Genomic DNA, 17,560 nt, shown 5'->3' on the forward strand with positions numbered 1-17,560 from the left:
CCCGTCCCCGGGGCGCGGTCCGGAGCCGCCGCGGAGGCCGCCCCGACGCCTGCGCACTGTGGCCCGAGCGCCAGCAGCGGCTCCCCGCTCGGGACCGAAGATGGCGGACCGTGTCAGCGTCGGTGGCAGCACATCCTTGAAGGGTTTGCGGCGACGGATGGGTGAGCGGGCCAGTGGCTCCCTGGGGTGGGGGTGGGGGGAAGGGGACTCGGACCCGCACGGGAGCGCGGGCTTCCCAGAGGCGCGGCGCACTCTAGAAAACTTGGCTTTGGCGTCGCCTCGCGCCGTCCAGTCCTCCCCTCACCCCCACCGGACCCCCCAGGGTGTTGCACCCCGGCCCGCGTGTTCGCGGGCTAAACCTCTTGGACTATCACTAGTCTTGCCTCTCCCAAAGGTTTACCTCCCGCACCCCCCTGGTCTCGGTCCAGGAATGAAGGAACTGGGGGGAGAAGGGTGGGCTGTGAAAGTTGGGATGAAACTTGGCTGTGTGCATCTCCTGATTTGCCTGCTGTAGCACATGATTTGGACAAGATGTCACCTTCCGTGGGACATCTTGCAGTCCCTAGGCTGAACTGCACGAGAATCAGCACTTCAGAGTGCTTTCTCCTCGACGGGTCCCATCGCCGAAAAGTTTCTTTTCCCGCTAAAACCGTTCATCTTACAAACTTTGGCATTGCGTTGCTTAGTCCGCGAGACTACCTGAGCGAAATAGTATTTCTTGCTTGCTTTTAACCAGCTCACAGGCTATGAGCAGGCTAGGCTTGGCTTTGAGCATGAATAAAACGATTTTATCGATTTTTATTGAAATCCTTAGGGATTTTTTTTTCATTTGCAATTAAAAAGTTAGTTTAGATTGGCTGCGATTGGGAGGCTATATGTTATTTAAGAACCTTTTCAATCAACTCTGCAAAGATTTTATTGGAAGCAAATGCACTTTCATCGTTCCATAGGGAAAAAGGAATCTTCCTTCTGTCTCTAGCTTATTGTTCACCTAGAGAGAGTTTATAATAAACTATTGTATTGCTTACTGATACCTAAGGCACTCTGGCATTGGTTTATTTCAGTGTTTGAAATTAACCAGTTTGTTCCAATATGTTGAAGGAGCTGTGGTCCTGGATACCTCCTGAAAGCATTTGTATGTTGAATATTGGAAAATATTTTAAAATTATGTATGGAACAGTTGCTTGAATTCACAGCGTTTCAAACTAAAAACTTGAAAGCCATGCCAAAAAAAAAAGGTTTAATCTAAAACCCTAGTAACTGACCGTTTCATATTAGGAATTGGAAAAGGGATAAAGGAGACAATGTAATGTTTTTGCTAAAAGTTCAATTTCCTGCTGGGAGCCTGACTGCAAGAGTTAAGACAGTGTCCTGAACAAACAACTTATTTAGGTGCACGGTACAGTCTATGCACATTTATTTTATACATTTATGTATGTACGCATTAATATATAAATGCATACATTCATTTATTGAGTTATGTTTTACATGCGTAGCACTGTGCTAAGGGAGCATACCAAAGAAATATACTTATTTTAACAAAACACGTTTCATATTCTTATACAGCATGGTCTTAAAATAAAAATTTATTTGAATATTTCAAATAGATGAGTATAAGAAACTTTGCCACTGACTTGTCACCTTTCCCTTCCTGTTTTTCTAAATTCACAAATGATTTCTCAGTTTAGAATGAATTATTCAAAGAATAATTTATACAAATGCAGATAAAGCTACTGGGGTTGAGATCCAGATTTTCATAGAATTTTAGAGCTGGAGATCTAGTCCAGCGTCCAGGGTCCCAGCTATAAAATCCTGGGCAGCTTCTACAAACTTGAATTTGTACTTTAATGAGGAACTTAGTATTTTTCCAGGTAGCCATTCCCTTGTGGACAGCTCTAAATATGTAGAAAATTGTCTCCAATTTTTATTGTCTTCGAAATATTCTATCTTTGGTTTGGACTTGGGAGTCTTCTGGAAGTCTCTCTCAGCCCTATGACTTTGGCTGTTTCAGGCAAAATTCCATGAATCTGCCTGGTTGCAGATTTCTTTGTTTGCCTGTTATTTTTCCTCAATACTTTAATATTTCTATATAAAGTTGCTAGTGTACAATTAAATTAAGTTCTGGCTTCACTACTTACTGCCTGTGTGATCTGGGAGAGTTATGCTTAGTTTCAGTTTTCTCATCTGTTAAAAAAAATAAAAGGGAAAATAATGATGTCTGTCTACTTTATAGGATTGTAAGAATTAAACGAGGTAATACAAATGAACTTTGTAAATGGTGAAGTGATATATAATATTCGTTATTATTTGTTAAGGTAGTGTTTAGAAAAGTACCATAAATGTAGATTACAACTTATAATTCAGCTTTAGTAATAAACTGCACATTTTCTTATTTAATCTCTATACAAAAGGTAACTTTTACTTTAATTTGGGTGTGGAATTAGTATTTTAACTGAATGTTAAGTAAAGTCTCTCATTCAGTGAAGTTGAATTAAATGTTCACTCTGTTAAGTCCATACATAAAAGCTTTCTCCCATTGCTTGGACATTTTGAATAATTTTTAAAGCCCTCCTTTTTGTGAGTGTATTATTTGCCTGTAGGAATTTGGATATAAAGTTTAAAAATCAGATTTGATATTATTGCACATTAACCTTTATATTATTTGGTTCATTATTCCCATCACAGCTACTTCTAAGGTTATTTCTGTTTAATAAAATCTTTAATCTGGTAAAATTTTACATTTTGAGAGAAATTGTCTTTATGGTCAGCTAATTGTGTAAATATGGACTATCCTTAGGACTTCTAAGCAGGAGAACTGAATGTGCAAAAACAATAGAAGAAGGCACTTTATTTTCTCTGTGCTCACATAGAAATGTTTGGAGTGTGGGGTATGTGGAAGGGTTTAATTTATAGACTAAATTTAAGAATGTTAATACAGTAGTGCTCAAATTCAGAAGATAACTGTAGTTCACAAAATTGCCAGTAGTTAAATTATTAAGGAAGTTCGAATGAGTCTAAACTTCAAATCCAGCTAGGTCATAGTTTATCTGAGCTGTTAGGTCTCTGGGGTGAAAAAAAAAATCTTTTTTTCTCTTTTGAAGTGGAGATCTCCATGGCAGAAATTGTGATGTCACTTTCAAGGTTACACTGTAAAATCACTCTCAGATATCTTTCCTCAGTGGCAATTAACATCTCAGGGTCCATTCTCTAAGTGCACGGACAACCCCCTATTCCTTTATTTATTTTAACTGCCCATCTTCAACTGTTATATTTTTCTTGATGTATAGAAACCAAACTCGTATGCAGTATCACAAAGACATATTTCTTGTGCTTTTGTACGAGGCTAGAACAGAATTGGTTTTTCCCATACTCCTCCCAAAGATGCCCAGTATTGTGGGGCATTTTAGATACAGCTATATATGGAATTAAAGGGTTCAGGAATCCTCTATAATAACTCATGTTATTTTAGTTTTTCTTACTTTCCCTCAAATTGTGCTCCCCTAATCTTATACTTCACCTTTATTGAAGTTCATTGATTACTTTTCTCCTGTTTACACAGGGCATGTGTTAGCACTTTGTATAATTTATATTATACGCTTTGTTTGCTTGACATTTTTCTACCGAGAATGATTATCATCTCATTGGAGATTCCTTCCAGAAGAGTGGTTTTCTCTGCACCTTCACTGTGCATCACAATAGAGCTTTTAACTTTTAACAACTGCAGGTGCCTGGGCCCCACACCCAGAGACTGGGGGAGGAGGACAGGCATTGCTAATTTTTTCTTTAAAGGCTATGTAGGTGGCTCTAGTTTGCAACCAGGGTAGAAAGCCCCCGATCTAGGTAATTTATAAATGTACTCCTTAATATGAGGCCCAATCTCTGAAGATCTCACTGTTAGCACTTTGCTTCCAGATTCAGATCCATAAATTCTTAAACTTTTATTTTATAAATTCTCAGTTTATGACAAAACTTGTATTTTCCAATTCCTTGCCCCCTCAATATTTCTAATACTTGGTGTAATGTCTTCTCAAACATTTTTGAAAGTATTAATCATTGGCTCCTACTCATCCACAAGCTTGTGCTACCACTGACACTAACAACTCTTATCTCTATGTCTACAAATACTCTGGGACATCCACAGTAAACACTTTTAATTCTTGGTTAAAGTATTGTTGAACATTATAGGTCCTCAGTACATTCTTGTTCTTGACCCAGATTAATCAGTCATGATTTTACCTTATAGAAATGATCCTATTCTTTATCATCAAAGATTCAATTGGCTGTGGTTTGCAGACCCCTGTATTAGCTGTTTGTATTCTTAGTATCTCACCTTTCCTTTATCTCCCTGTATTTTAGTTGCTGCAGTTGAAGTAATTGCTGAGGAGAGGAGAAATCAAAGTGGGACTACCCCTGTTGTGTCCCCGTCTTCAAATATAAGATCGTCATTTAAACCAGGTAGAATTTCTGTAATGCTTTGATAGATGTCATAGTGTCATATCTTTAAAACTTGATATCCTATTAATGTCTAACCATATTCTTTTTTTTAGTAATAGATGGATCTGTGCTTAAAAATGATGTAAAACAACAATTAGCAAAGGAACGCCGAGAAGAAAAAAAGAAACAACAAGATGGTATATTTTAGACTTTTTAAAAATCAAAATGAATGAATTTTATGTTAAGGTTATATATTTCCAAAATGGTTTTACTTGCTTTTCCTTATATGTTCATGTGGTAGATTATAATTTTTATATTAAAGAAGGCCTATGAAAAGTCTTGCACTAAAGTTTTTAATTTTTGAAGTTTCTGTTAGCTTTAATTTTCTGAAAATGAAGGTATGAAAATTTTTTCAACATTTGTAAAAACAAGCAAAATGGGATATCAGTAAAAATGATCCTAAAAATCAAAATAAATTGCTAATAATCCTAACACAGATGAGGTGTCTGTTTAACTGATTGCTATGCTTCTAAAGTGTGACATTGTATAAATTAGGATCTAAAAGAATAATCTTTCTAAAACTTGAGAACATGCTTCTCAACTATTTATCTTCTTTGATCTTCTAAATCCGCTGACAAAAAGTGCTCAACTTTATTCAAATGGAATATAAATATATTTGTTTTGATAGAGGAGAGATGGAAAAACAGTACTGTCTTTGGGAGAGGATTTTACAGCTGCATGTGTAATATGATCTATATGGATGAGGAGTTTGAAAAAAGTTTCCTAGTAAAAGGAAACAAAGCATATATTCTGGCCATGCATTTTTTAAATTTGTCTTTTAATGTACAGCATATTAATCTGGTGGGGTTTGACTTCAGTTTAAATCAGCAGAAATATCACATGAAAGAAAATATTTCTTCTTAATTTGGAATTTTTGTTTGGACAGGATGAGAGTCATCTGGCTTAGACAATCCAGTTCTCCAGAGTTAAATGAACACCCAGTGAAAGTGGGTTTTTAGTGGCCACCTTTGTTCACTTACATAATAAATCTTTAGTTACTAGTAGATTATGTTATTTTAAGAAAGGGAATGATATATATTAACTTTTTCCTTCTATGTGTGTAATGTGGAAAACTTAAATATTTTCTTGGCTCTTACACCTTGAAAATGTGTTTGGAATATTTCAGCCACTAAAGAAATGCAGCTGTTGGAAAAAGAGAGAAAAACAAAGATGCAGTGTGAAAAACAGATGGAAGAAAGACAGAGAAAGTTGAGAGCTCAAAAAGAGAAAGATGAGCAACGCAGGATATCTGCAGAAAAAAGAAGAAAACAGAAATTAGAAGAAGAAACGGTACATAATTTTATAGCCTGTTCATCAGAGGATACATGTGTTGCCTGGGTCTGGGATATTATTTTTCTTAGCCCTTCTCTGCCTTTACTGGCCCTGTGAAAAGAGAGTCAATCCCAGCTCTTCTTTTCTTCTTCCTTTCTCCTTCCTCTCAGCATTAGAGGCTCTTGCCCCTGTCCTGATAAGATTCCTGGAGATTAGACCCACTAGCCTAGGGCACCAGAAGCCTTGCAGATCCAGGAACAGAGCCCCGCCACCATCAGGATGTGGCACATGGCCTGAGGCTGGCTCTGAGCAGCTCTCTCTACTACCAGAAAGCATTCCCTGTCACCCCTACCACCCTGATGTGCCCCAGCCAAAGAGCACTTGCTCTCCCTTAACGTGTTCCCTGGCTCCCCCTTGTGTGCACTCACAGTCTCTCCCTCCCTGCCCTGTGCCTTGTGTTCCTCACGGTCCCTTTCCTGACAGGGCCCCTCCGGACCTGTGGCTCATAGTCAGCATTCCCTCTCTTGTTTTGTGGCACTGCTGCTCTCTTGTCCTTTCTGGGATCCTTTTTGGTGTCTTTGGCACTCTGTTGGTGTGAGTCAGAAGCTTCGTTCTGCCTTCTCTCCTTCCCTTCTGTCCCTCTTTGGTCAGTTGGTCCTTTGTTGTTGTTTACTGGGCATCGATAGCAAATTTCTCTCTTGAGGTCCTTCCACTACTTTACTCCAAGTATGCTTGACTCCTTCTGAATCTGGCATGGTCTCTGCAATGCCATTCTCTTTCTGTCTCTCTATTCCAGTGACTCCTAATTGTCCCTGCAGATAAGTCTTAGTCTGTCTCTGGTTCTCTGTCTGACTCTGGCCCTTTCTGCCTGAGGCGGCTTGCTTTTCTTTCTGCTTTCTTTCTTAGCTTTTCTCTTTTCCACCATCTTTGGACTTTGCCTGTCGTTCTCTCAGTATGTGTGTGTATTTTTTGTCTCCCTCTCTTATTTTGTGTTCCTCTAATTTTTGTATTTCTTTTTCTCTCCTTTTCTCTCTGGTTCCATTTCCATCCCCAGGAAAGGTCTCCTCTTTGTTTCTCTCTGCGGGGCTCATTTTTCCTCTTCCTTGTGCACACACGTGGCTTGCACATGCTCGCCCTGGCCCTACAACCCCATCTGGGGATCTTCCGTATTCTAGGCCTTCTCTCTCTCTCATGCCATTTCTTCCCCACCCATGGTTCACTACCTCTTTCTTTCTGAACCTTTTCCTGTGGTTGTTTGTGCTCTGTGTGTTTCATGTTCCAATGTTTGGTAAACTCTCACTCAGAATTTGTCACTCTCCATCATCCTCTGTGAAACGTCTCCTTATTTTATGTATCTGTGGTGAAGAGATAAAGCCCAGAGAAAGAATATGAACTAAATAAAGACAGTTTGAGAACCAAAGAAAGTAAAATAGAAAACTGTGTGCAGAGTGAGGGAGGGTCCCTGGAGGAGAGAGACAGTCCCAGGGATTGGGAGGGAAAAAGAAGACCATGTTAGAGAAGGAGGAAGCTGAGAGAGAGAACACGGGGAAGAGAAGACAATGCAGCAAAATGACAGCACAGACAGAAAGGGAGCCAGAGACATGGAGACGAGGAGAAAAGGCAAAAGAGAATCAGCCCCAGAGAGCTAGTGTGGGGGAGTCGGAGACAGACAGAGCAGGGGACATGAGACACTGTAAGCAGGCTACCCATAGAAAGAAATTCCAGAGAGCAGGGAAAATACCCAAACTCGGTGGTGCTGAGGAGGGGCAAGCGTGGACAGGAGATACATACGAGACAGGCTAGGAACTTAGATATGAGCCACGCGTGGCCGCAAATGCAAGAAGGAACCTGAAAGAGAGCACAGAGCGTCAGTACATTTGGAAACAGTGGGATAGAATTTGTATGAATCAGAAATATTTTCATAATACAAGATTAATCTCTGTTCTTAGTCTATTATAGTCTCAGGGTTTCTAGGTAATTTAGAATAACTTGCTTTCTGTTAGAAAATATAATTTTCACGTATTACCGTTAGATGAATTTTAAAAGTTACAGCTGCTTTTCTCCTCAGAGGATGTGGACTGCTCTGCATTTTCCTAGTATGTTTATCTTTGTCCTCAAAGAAACGGTGGGTACATAGTAAGGATGATGTGACTATGAAACGGTTGTTAGGGAAGAATAGAAAACCTCTGGCCCTGAAGTTGATTTGCTTACCTGAGTATAGTCCATAGTATGTTACAGTACAGGGGTGAGAAATATCTGAGAAAAGGACTCATTTCTGGAACTCATTTCTGGAAGTGGCATTGTTTTGCCACAGTGTGGCATTTAAGTTGTATAGTTGTTATCCTAACCAGTTTACATTGAAGTCGAGGGCGAGACAAAGATACCAGTTATCTTTTTTGAAACTTTTTATTAGGTAACACCAGAATTTAAACTGTCACAAATGTGGATATAATAGATGACTCTGGCATAGACTTCACTCATATGTGTGTTGATTTTTTTTTTCCTGCCTCATTCCACAAATAATTTAAGGTGACCTAACAAAACACATACCATACCAGATGATAAAATAAATGGTTGAGAGAATCAAGCAGAAGGGGAAATTAAAGTAGGCAAATAATAAAGCATAGCTATGATGAGCATAGAGCATACACGAAAGTCTACCACTCATTCTTTGTACAGTTGCTAGAAATAGGCTACAAATTTGGCTCTAAATTTCCTAATGATATAAGCAAAGGGAATCATGTTCAGTTCCTAGATGCAGGTCCAAAAGATAAAAAATGAGTTATGCAGGAGAAGCACTGGTATTGATTGATACCTGAGACATGTCTCCAATTTTAAACTTTGACCTATTACAAAGAAAAACTTTTTACCTATTTGGTGAGATGGGGTTGTTTTATAAATCAGATCAAAATTATACTAACCAGTATAATGAATATGTAAAAACGTGTTGACGTTTATTTTAAATAGGAAAAATATAAAGCTGTTCTTTGTCGTACTTTGGAACGGAGCAACAGAGTGGATCATCGGCAAAAAAGATGGTCATGGGAAGGCTCTGCAAACATGACTAATGACTGTAAATATGGTAATTAATAACAATCATTAAATTTTAAGTTCATTAATGTTCATATTTAAATATTGGCTATTAGTAAAAGGTTGCATTTACTTCAAGGTTTTAATCTTTATTTCCTAAATGAAAATGCCATATGTAGTAAATTCATATTTAAATTTGTCATATGCCATTGCAAAAGAAACAGGTGACATTTTAGAATAGCTGTTCTTTAACTCAGTGTACCCCAAATCTTAAACTTACAATCAGCATTAAAATGATGCATAATTACTAAACTTTATATAGTTTATCCAATATATATTTTACAAACAAGCGAAGTCTGCCTTGTTTACTTTGGAGTCACTATAAATTTTCTTATATGTGGACATAATTCTACAGAAATTTATAAAACATAAGTTAAATTTATATAGTTTGGTAAGAATGAGTGACAGTGAACATCATATACCTAGTTAATGTATGTCTGTGCTCCATAGAAATATATCATGAAAACTCATCTTGTTTCAGGTAATGCTTTCTTCTTGAAATAAGATTACAATAAATGTCATATTTTTCTTAGCCAACAAACGATCTTTGTCTACTGAAAAACTTGAACAGCACACTTCTGCTTTCAACAAACAAATGTCTGTGTCATCTGTAGTTCTTCAAAATTCTATTGCCAAGAGTAAATAGTTATTTCATATATCCTACTGAATTTCAATTTAATGTAATCAATTTTTTATGTGTATTTTTTACAGTACCACTTACTTACATTGTGGAACACTGAGATTTATTTTAGAAGAGTACCACATTATTTTACAGTAGAGAGAGAGAGACAGTCATTACTATTTTTTATTTTTGTCAAAATAAATCCTTATTTTGTGATTTTTGTGTTAAATATATCACATGGGATTGTTGGGCTCAGGTTGCTTAAACTGAAACATTTCAGCCAAAAAACATTGCCATTAAGTGGCATAATAATTTGCTTTAAAATTAATTTGTATTCTAGATAACCTATAAGTTTGTGTTTTTCTAGGGGCCATTTGGATTAGTCATTTAATTTCCACTAACTATTGTGAATATTACCTCATTTAAGAAAAGTATCATATAATAGCATATATATATATAACAGTGGCAGGTTGATCTGCTTTACATATATCATATTTGTTATTCACAATAATCTTGTGAAATTTGCAGGCTAGTATAATTACCTTCCAATTACCTTCCTTGTTATATAGTTAAGACTCAAGAAATTAAGTGATTTTTGCTCTAACATGCTTTTTAATGATTTATGTCTTGGTCATTTGATAGATGGATCATGATATTTAAATTGTACTTTTCACTTATAAGTCCATATTTTCCCCCAAATCAAATAAAGTGATAACAATGTTTAATGATAGATGTATTGCCAAGTTCCACTTTATAACTCTTTGGTGGTGGTAATACAATGTTGTTTTAAATAAGACGAAGTTATCTACTATTAATACTTCAAATGTGTTTTTGTTCCTGGTGTTTGCCCTTTTAGTTAGTGTTCCTTATTTTAAAAAAAAAAATCCATGATTGGGTGTGTGCGTCAGTGACCATTTCTGGCTTGTAGCACATGGTGCCTCTTACTGATAATTAAAGTGAATTAGGCAATCATACCCATCAATTCTCCCCCCCCTCAAAAAAAACCTTTTTCTTTTCAGAGGGAAAAATTGGAGTGATCTTGGCAAGAAAGAGATAGGGCAAGCGAATTCCACATTATTCCCTCAAACTTAGTCATTAAAAAAGATAAATAAATACCTCTTTTGTGCCTTGTGAATTGAAAAAGGCATAATAATTCGAATTTTAAAAATGTTTCTTTTCATTATTAGGTGCCTTGACATTTTTGGGGCAATGCTGATCTAAAATTCCAGTACACCAAAAGATTCTGGATACCATTTAAAGTATATTGTAGCAGTGGTTAACTTAGTGGAAAAGATTTCCTTTTTTTTTTTTTTTGTAGGGGAAAGTGGGGTGGGTGGGGTGTGCAGCTGCTGGCAGGTAAAGGGATTGAACCCTGCACCTTAGTGCTATCGGCATCACGCTCTAACCAGCCAGCCCAAGATTTCCATTTTTGTCTGAAACAGTATTACAGTTTTAATATGTTGAGAAGGATTTTTGTTTTGCTCAGACTTAATGTTACGTTACTTGTACTTTTTAGGACTCTTACAGTTTTCAACAGTGAGCTCAAGAGGTCTTTTATTTTGTTGTCAGTCTGAGTGAATCACATTTTCTCCTGTAATGGTCTTGTAGTGGAAAAGTTGATCCGCTTACTACCTTTACCCTCAATATGCTATCCCAAAGCACTTTTATGTATAGCCTGGGTTCATCCATAGATTAATGTGGGAAGATTTTCTCTAGCACCTTGTCATATGGTAAAATTAAATTATTATTCACCAACTAGTTCCTTTAAAAAAATTAGATAACATTATTTGCAATGTTATGTTTATGTGCTTTCATTTTAATATACCTTAATTGTTCCATAAGAATTGGCTATGTTTTACTATCTAATTGCTTTGAGGAATTAGCAAAGATTTATTCCACAGACATTTATTACATATTTAATATAATAAGCAAACACTAGTATGCTTTCATTAATATGTCCACTTGCCATATTAATGAGATGTGAAAAGAAGGGACAGATGATGACTTTCAAGATAACAGTTAAACTGCACTGAAAGAGCAATTCCAAATAACTTTTTAAATGATTTCTTTACTAATTTTTAATACAAGGAAGATACTTTGTGAAATAACTTACTTAAAGGTACAGTGTGAACACTCTGATGTGATGAATGCTGTAATTAATGATTCCAGGGAAAATAAAACCCATATTGGCAATTTCTTACCTTTGTGAAATTCCTTTAAATTGAAATGAAACCTGTTCAATCCAGAGAGACCAACATTTCAAACTCAACTGAAGATCATAATCTCACCTGTAATATTTTAAATAACCCTGTTTTAAATCTTGGTTGATTCAAATAGCCTATTTTTCTTCCACTCACTGCTGACTCATAATAACTGTTTACACTATTTTGTCATTTCTTACAGTATGCTAATGAAGGATACGTGACTTAATCACATGATTGAATTGTTGCACCTCTGTGGTTCATGCTGCTTAATCACATTATCAATTCGATGAATTTTCACATGATGCTATATTGTCAATATGTTCTTTAATTTACAAGTCCACAAAAGAGAAATTATTTTTAAACAGACATTCCTCACTCTCCTGAGCTAGAATATTTCAAGTGAAATGGAAAAATGTCCATATGAACCAGGTTATTTTTCCTTATGAATGGTTGGGTTGCTTGAATTGTGACATCTGTACCAGAAGTTAATACTCATTTTTGTTTTAAAAATACTAGTTATAACTAGTATAACATTGATTTTGTCTAAAATTAAAGGTTGTATATTCCTAATTTTGGAACTTTGATGTTGTTAAGATAGTACCAGACATTTTTCCCCTTAATTTTTATTTCATTTCAGATAACTTAAAGAGTAAACTAGTTTTAAGTTTGGGGATGTAGAATTTCTCCATAATATTTGAAATTAAATAAATTCTTATAAACAAGGGCAGAGAAGGTAAAGACTTGTTTGAAAAAAGGAATGGCACACTCCTGAAATGATATATTTAAGTAGTTTGTGAAAAATAATATTCCTTTGCACTTGATCTCTAGAAAAAAAGGAAAAGAAGAGCTCATCTTTAAATAGAAGAGAGAGCAAACTACATTCATCTACTAATATAGGACAAGTGGAAGAAAAGCCAGATGGTTAGTTTTTTCTAAATACAAATCTTAAATTGTAGTTTAAAAGAGGTATATGAGTATTTATGTTAACATTGGGTTGCTTGAAAAGTCATTCCTAAAGTTGGGATCCAAAATACACCTTCTTGAACTGAAAAATGTTCTTTGGTGTTATTCTTATTTGGCTGAAGCCAGAAAAGTCTGTCTGTAAATGGAGTGTATGATTCCTGCCATCTTCTGACAAGGGGTCTATAGTGAAGCTGAGGAAATAAATCATAGAATATTGGTATAGATAGGTTTGTGCTGGACGGCTTGATTCACTTAGAACATTTCAGATAGGTTTGTGCTGGACGGCTTGATTCACTTAGAACATTTCATCAATTTGCATTTAGAAGTTATAAATTACTGGCCACGTTTTGAACTCAAAGCTTTGCTCTGTTGTTTCATAGCATTACCCACATATATTCTTTGTGCATGTTTTCACTGATGATTATTGCACACAAAATTTTGTAATTATTACTAAAGTACTTTATTTAAAGTAGTTTTTTTTTGGACCAGTAAGAGGATCGCAACCCTCAACACGGTGTTGTCTGCACCACACTCACACCGGCCATCCCTATATAGGATCCGAACCCGCGGCCTCAGCGCTACCAGCGCCGCACTCTCCTGAGTGAGCCACCAGGCCGGCCCTAAAGTAGTTTCTTTTTAACACCTTTCTCCCCCTGGCATTTCCCTTTCACATGTGTTTGTCACTTTTTGTTTCATAATGAGCCATTTGCTTACAGAAGACTTCAGTTAGTTGATTCATGTCAAATCTTTTAGAACAAATGCCAGTGTCACAGGGATCTTTTTGAACATAAAGATTTATTCGAGCAAGATATTTACAACAAAATTTGCTTTTAACAAAAGAGTTTACTCAATCCCTTGGCAATGTTTTTGTCCAGTATGATTTGTCAGTAGTATATATCTATAGGAATCTCTGTAAAAGTTGTTTTGTCATGTGCCACTTTTTTCTCCATGTGTCATAGAGACTTCATACAATGGGGAATGGTCCTTTTTGGGGGTTATTGTGGGTGTGCTGTGGCCTTTTCCTCTTTATTCAGGTAATCTATTTCCTGACAGTGCAGTCCAATTGGATGGCAGTGTTCAATCCTATTTTTTAATGTGTTGCTTGGAAAGTACCATGTACATCAGTTCACATTGCTCTTTTTTGCTTTGCATTTACTTGAGACCTGAAACTGAATTATTTTTTATTTGTTCTCATCATTTAGCTCATCACTCGGTTACAAATTTTCCAGAGAATAATTTAATCAGTCGCCTGCTCATCCCAACAAAAGCCTCACTGGCCAGAAGTAAAAGTGCTATTGCTCTTTCAGTTCCTGGAAAAGATATTCCAGGTAATGGACATATGGTAGAAAGCCTGAAAGTGTTAGTGTTTTCACTTTAAAGTAGGCTCTATCCCTTAATTTGTTGCATCTCGGCATCAAAGAATTGGAATCAATAGTTACCAAATTAGTGATTTTACTCAACATTTGGTATTGCATATTTATTTTATGACTTCTAGCATGGTAGAGTAGTTACCTGGTTAATAAGTAATTTATCGAATGAGGTAGCTAACTGTGGGTGGTGATTAAATTTTAAAGCTCTATGGATTTTTAAAGTATAGAAAAACTTCATTAATATGAAGGGAGAAAGTTGCCTGCACCACCCTCCTTTTTTTCCTAAAATGTGAAAGAATAACATTGAGCTGCCCTTCAGCCTAATTTTCTATGAAAATTATTCTGAAATATGGCATGATTAAAATAGAAACAGCTTATTGCAAACATCAGCTTTGGAGAGGCATCTTATTTTCATCTGTAATAGATTATTGCTTTCACAGCAACTCTTGTTGGTGTTGCTTCTGAAGGACTTTGTGATGATTCTGTCTTGTGTCTGAGATCCATTTCACTAAACTTTTCCTTTATTGTGTGTAATCCCTGTGATTTCCTAACAGTCTCTCTTCTCTGTTCCTGTTCTTATACTGTATACATGATATATTTCTGTCTTGTTAGATTTCTAACTTTATGGAATTTTACTCTGTCCTCATTCACTTCCAGGCATCACTCATATAATGCAGTATGTAAAGAAGCCCTTGCGTAGCCATAGTAGTGATAAACTGGAGACTAACATGCTTCCCGAGTCAATAGCGGGAGTACTTCCTCAGACAAACTTAGAAGTGACTCCGCACAAAAAAGTAGAAATATTCCTCAAGATGAGTGTGGAAGCACCTGCCAAGGCGAGTGTGGAAGCTTCCTCCATGGTGAGCGGGGAAGCATCCTCCGAGGTGAGCGCGGAAATGGACCCCAAGGTGAGCGTAGAAATATCCTCCCAGGGAAGTATGCATACACCTCCTGAAGTAAGCGTGGAAACATTTTCCAAATTGACCATGGAAGTATCCCCCAAGGAGACTGTGGAAGTGCCCCTTGGGGCAATTTTGGAAGTGCCCCCCAAGGTGACTGTGGAAGAGACCCCCACGGACAGTGTGGAAGTACCTGAGGCAGTTGTGGAAGTGCTCCCTGAGGTGAGCAAGAAAACATCCCCAGAGGTGAACGTGGATGTGTCCCCTGTGGTGAACACTGACACATCCCCCGATGTGTCCCTTGTGGTGAGCACTGACACATCCGCCGATGTGTCCCCTGTGGTGAGCAGTGACACATCCCTCGATGTGTCCCCTGTGGTGAGCACTGACACATCCCCGGAGGTGAGCATGGAAGTGATCCCTGAAGATAATATGGAAGCATCCCTTGAGGAGAGTGGGGAAGCACCTCTCATGGCCGAAATGAAAGACTCTCCACAGGTTTGTCAAGTGCCTTTCATTGACAAGTTTTTAATTCAAATATGTATAATTTTGTTGCATAGATCATGATAGGTCAGATTTCACAACATAACTGACTTATTTCTGCAGTAAAATGAATAAAATAGGATAATTCACTTAAACTAATACTTTAAAATCCTCTGATGTTTCTTGCATCAGAGTAACCCCCCAGAGTTGGAGTATTAGTTAGTTTTTAGTAGAAGAGAGAAAATGTAACAGTTTATATGTTTCTAAACTTCGAAAAAAAATATTTTGAGAAATATTCCAAACCCTTAATTAGGTTTCTTAATTAAGATTTCTTTTAATTTAATTATTTCTGTAATCTCCTTGAATTGTGTAATATAAATTGTTAGTGTGGAAGAAAATGTCTGATTTTCATGCATTAAAAGAAAGCTAGGGGTTTAAGGAACTATAATTGTATATCATTCACAATGTTTTTCTCTTAAAAAGAATAGCCAGCTGCAGTGAAATAACTGCTAGTAATTTCTTATTGCACTGATCTGTTCAGACATCAGAAGTGGACCAACAGGCCTCAAACCCTGTTACCAAGAAGCGCCCATCGTCACACATACCATGTTATAAGTGGTCATTGGGACATGCAAGAAGGTGGCATTCATCTTCTCCCATCAACACTAAGTAAGTAGCTTATTTGCAATTGTTCCTGATAGGTATTTTACCATGACATATTTTGTGTCAGTGTTTTATAAAATAGTATCCTACTGGTAACATAAATGTAAAGGAAAAAACCCTTAAAAATGTGTTTACTTTTTATAGAAATTCCCAGGTTATAATGTCATTATCTCATAACGTCAAGACATATTTCATGAAATTGTACACTAAAAATTAATTGGCACACATGTATTACTTTTTCTCAGCAGACAAACTCAAAAGAACCGTCTCTGGTCATCTTCATCAGTCATATCAAAACAATCAGCACAGTATTCACTTTCTTATAGAGTAATACCTGTTCAGTGTAGCCCGTTTGTACAGAATCCATTAGGTACTGTCAACAAGAAAAGAGAAACAGTTTCTGAAACCACTAACAAATGTGAGGATGGGAGCCAAAGGCAAATGATCTGTGAAGGTAAGTTTTTTCACTAACGAGTTTATTTTAGCAGCACAAAAGATTTTAAGGTAATTTGGGAATGGTCAACTTCATTTTATTCCCCAACTGAAGGAACTTTAGGCAGTGATCTTTCTTTTAGATAAAGAGAATTGAACTGATCACTAATACACTGGAATGTATTTTCTCTGCTTGCTTGTCCTTGCCAAAGCTTCTTACTTACCCACACCCCTGTGTTTTGAAAAATCCATTTTTGGAACCTCTGTTAAAAGTGCAGGTTGAAGGCCGGCCCATGGCTCACTTGGGAGAGTGTGGTGCTGATAACACCAAGGCCACGGGTTCGGATCCCTATATAGAGATGGCTGGTTAGCTCACTTGGGAGAGCGTGGTGCTGACAACACCAAGTCAAGGGTTAAGATCCCCTTACCGGTCATTTAAAAAAAATAAAATAAAGTGCAGGTTGGATGAGGGACTTGATCCCTACAGTTCTTCCAGCTCTGATATTGGATGGTTCTTAGAGCACATCTAGCCATATGTAGATGAGCAGGTTTTCATCAGGAGATGTGAATCAGTTTACACACACAGGCCACAAGACATGGTGCTCCTTGGTTTGTTTAGTGTACAGGTACAGGTTCCTGAAAGTGCTATATTGCTATTTTGCTTGTCACATGTATTCTTAATACCCATGGTCATTACTTAATTTTAAATACACTAAGGAATTTTGCTTTTTAAAGGAATTCTACAGTGAATTATTTGCAACAGAAACAATCTTTTTATTATAAATTATTCATTCCTGGTATGTCTTAAAATTCTTATTTTCATATGTAGTTTATTTAAAACAAAGAAATTAGTTACATAGACTAAATTATTATATGCCTCCATTTACTCACCTTATTTTACTGATAGTCTTGGTTTCTTTTGTTATCTAGTTAGCCACTTTATGATCAACCAAATGTATGTACAAAAGTTTAGCTAAACAGTGATTATATAAAAAATGATGCACAAATCTAAAATGTATGCCAATGTATTTTTGTTTAGTCGAGTATTTAAGGTTTGGACCCTTCATC

At 36.8% G+C, this 17,560-nt stretch overlaps 1 protein-coding gene across 2 annotated transcripts in view; it reads left to right on the forward strand.

Moving 5' to 3' along the window:
* The first annotated feature begins 30 nt into the window (after positions 1 to 30).
* The window catches only part of MAP7D3 (MAP7 domain containing 3), a 28,710-nt gene continuing 11,180 nt past the window's right edge, over positions 31 to 17,560 (forward strand). For both annotated transcript variants that reach the window (XM_008581328.1, XM_008581329.1), the window contains exons 1-10: positions 31 to 161; positions 4,357 to 4,455; positions 4,548 to 4,631; positions 5,621 to 5,784; positions 8,734 to 8,848; positions 12,511 to 12,603; positions 13,848 to 13,973; positions 14,673 to 15,412; positions 15,939 to 16,066; positions 16,306 to 16,514. In XM_008581328.1, the coding sequence (XP_008579550.1) occupies positions 101 to 161; positions 4,357 to 4,455; positions 4,548 to 4,631; positions 5,621 to 5,784; positions 8,734 to 8,848; positions 12,511 to 12,603; positions 13,848 to 13,973; positions 14,673 to 15,412; positions 15,939 to 16,066; positions 16,306 to 16,514 (1,819 nt within the window). In that variant the 5' untranslated portion in view covers positions 31 to 100. The remainder of the gene's footprint in view (positions 162 to 4,356; positions 4,456 to 4,547; positions 4,632 to 5,620; positions 5,785 to 8,733; positions 8,849 to 12,510; positions 12,604 to 13,847; positions 13,974 to 14,672; positions 15,413 to 15,938; positions 16,067 to 16,305; positions 16,515 to 17,560) is intronic.

The sequence above is a fragment of the Galeopterus variegatus genome, unplaced genomic scaffold (assembly GCF_000696425.1).
Source record: "Galeopterus variegatus unplaced genomic scaffold, G_variegatus-3.0.2 Scaffold2329, whole genome shotgun sequence".
Taxonomy (NCBI): Eukaryota; Metazoa; Chordata; class Mammalia; order Dermoptera; family Cynocephalidae; genus Galeopterus; species Galeopterus variegatus.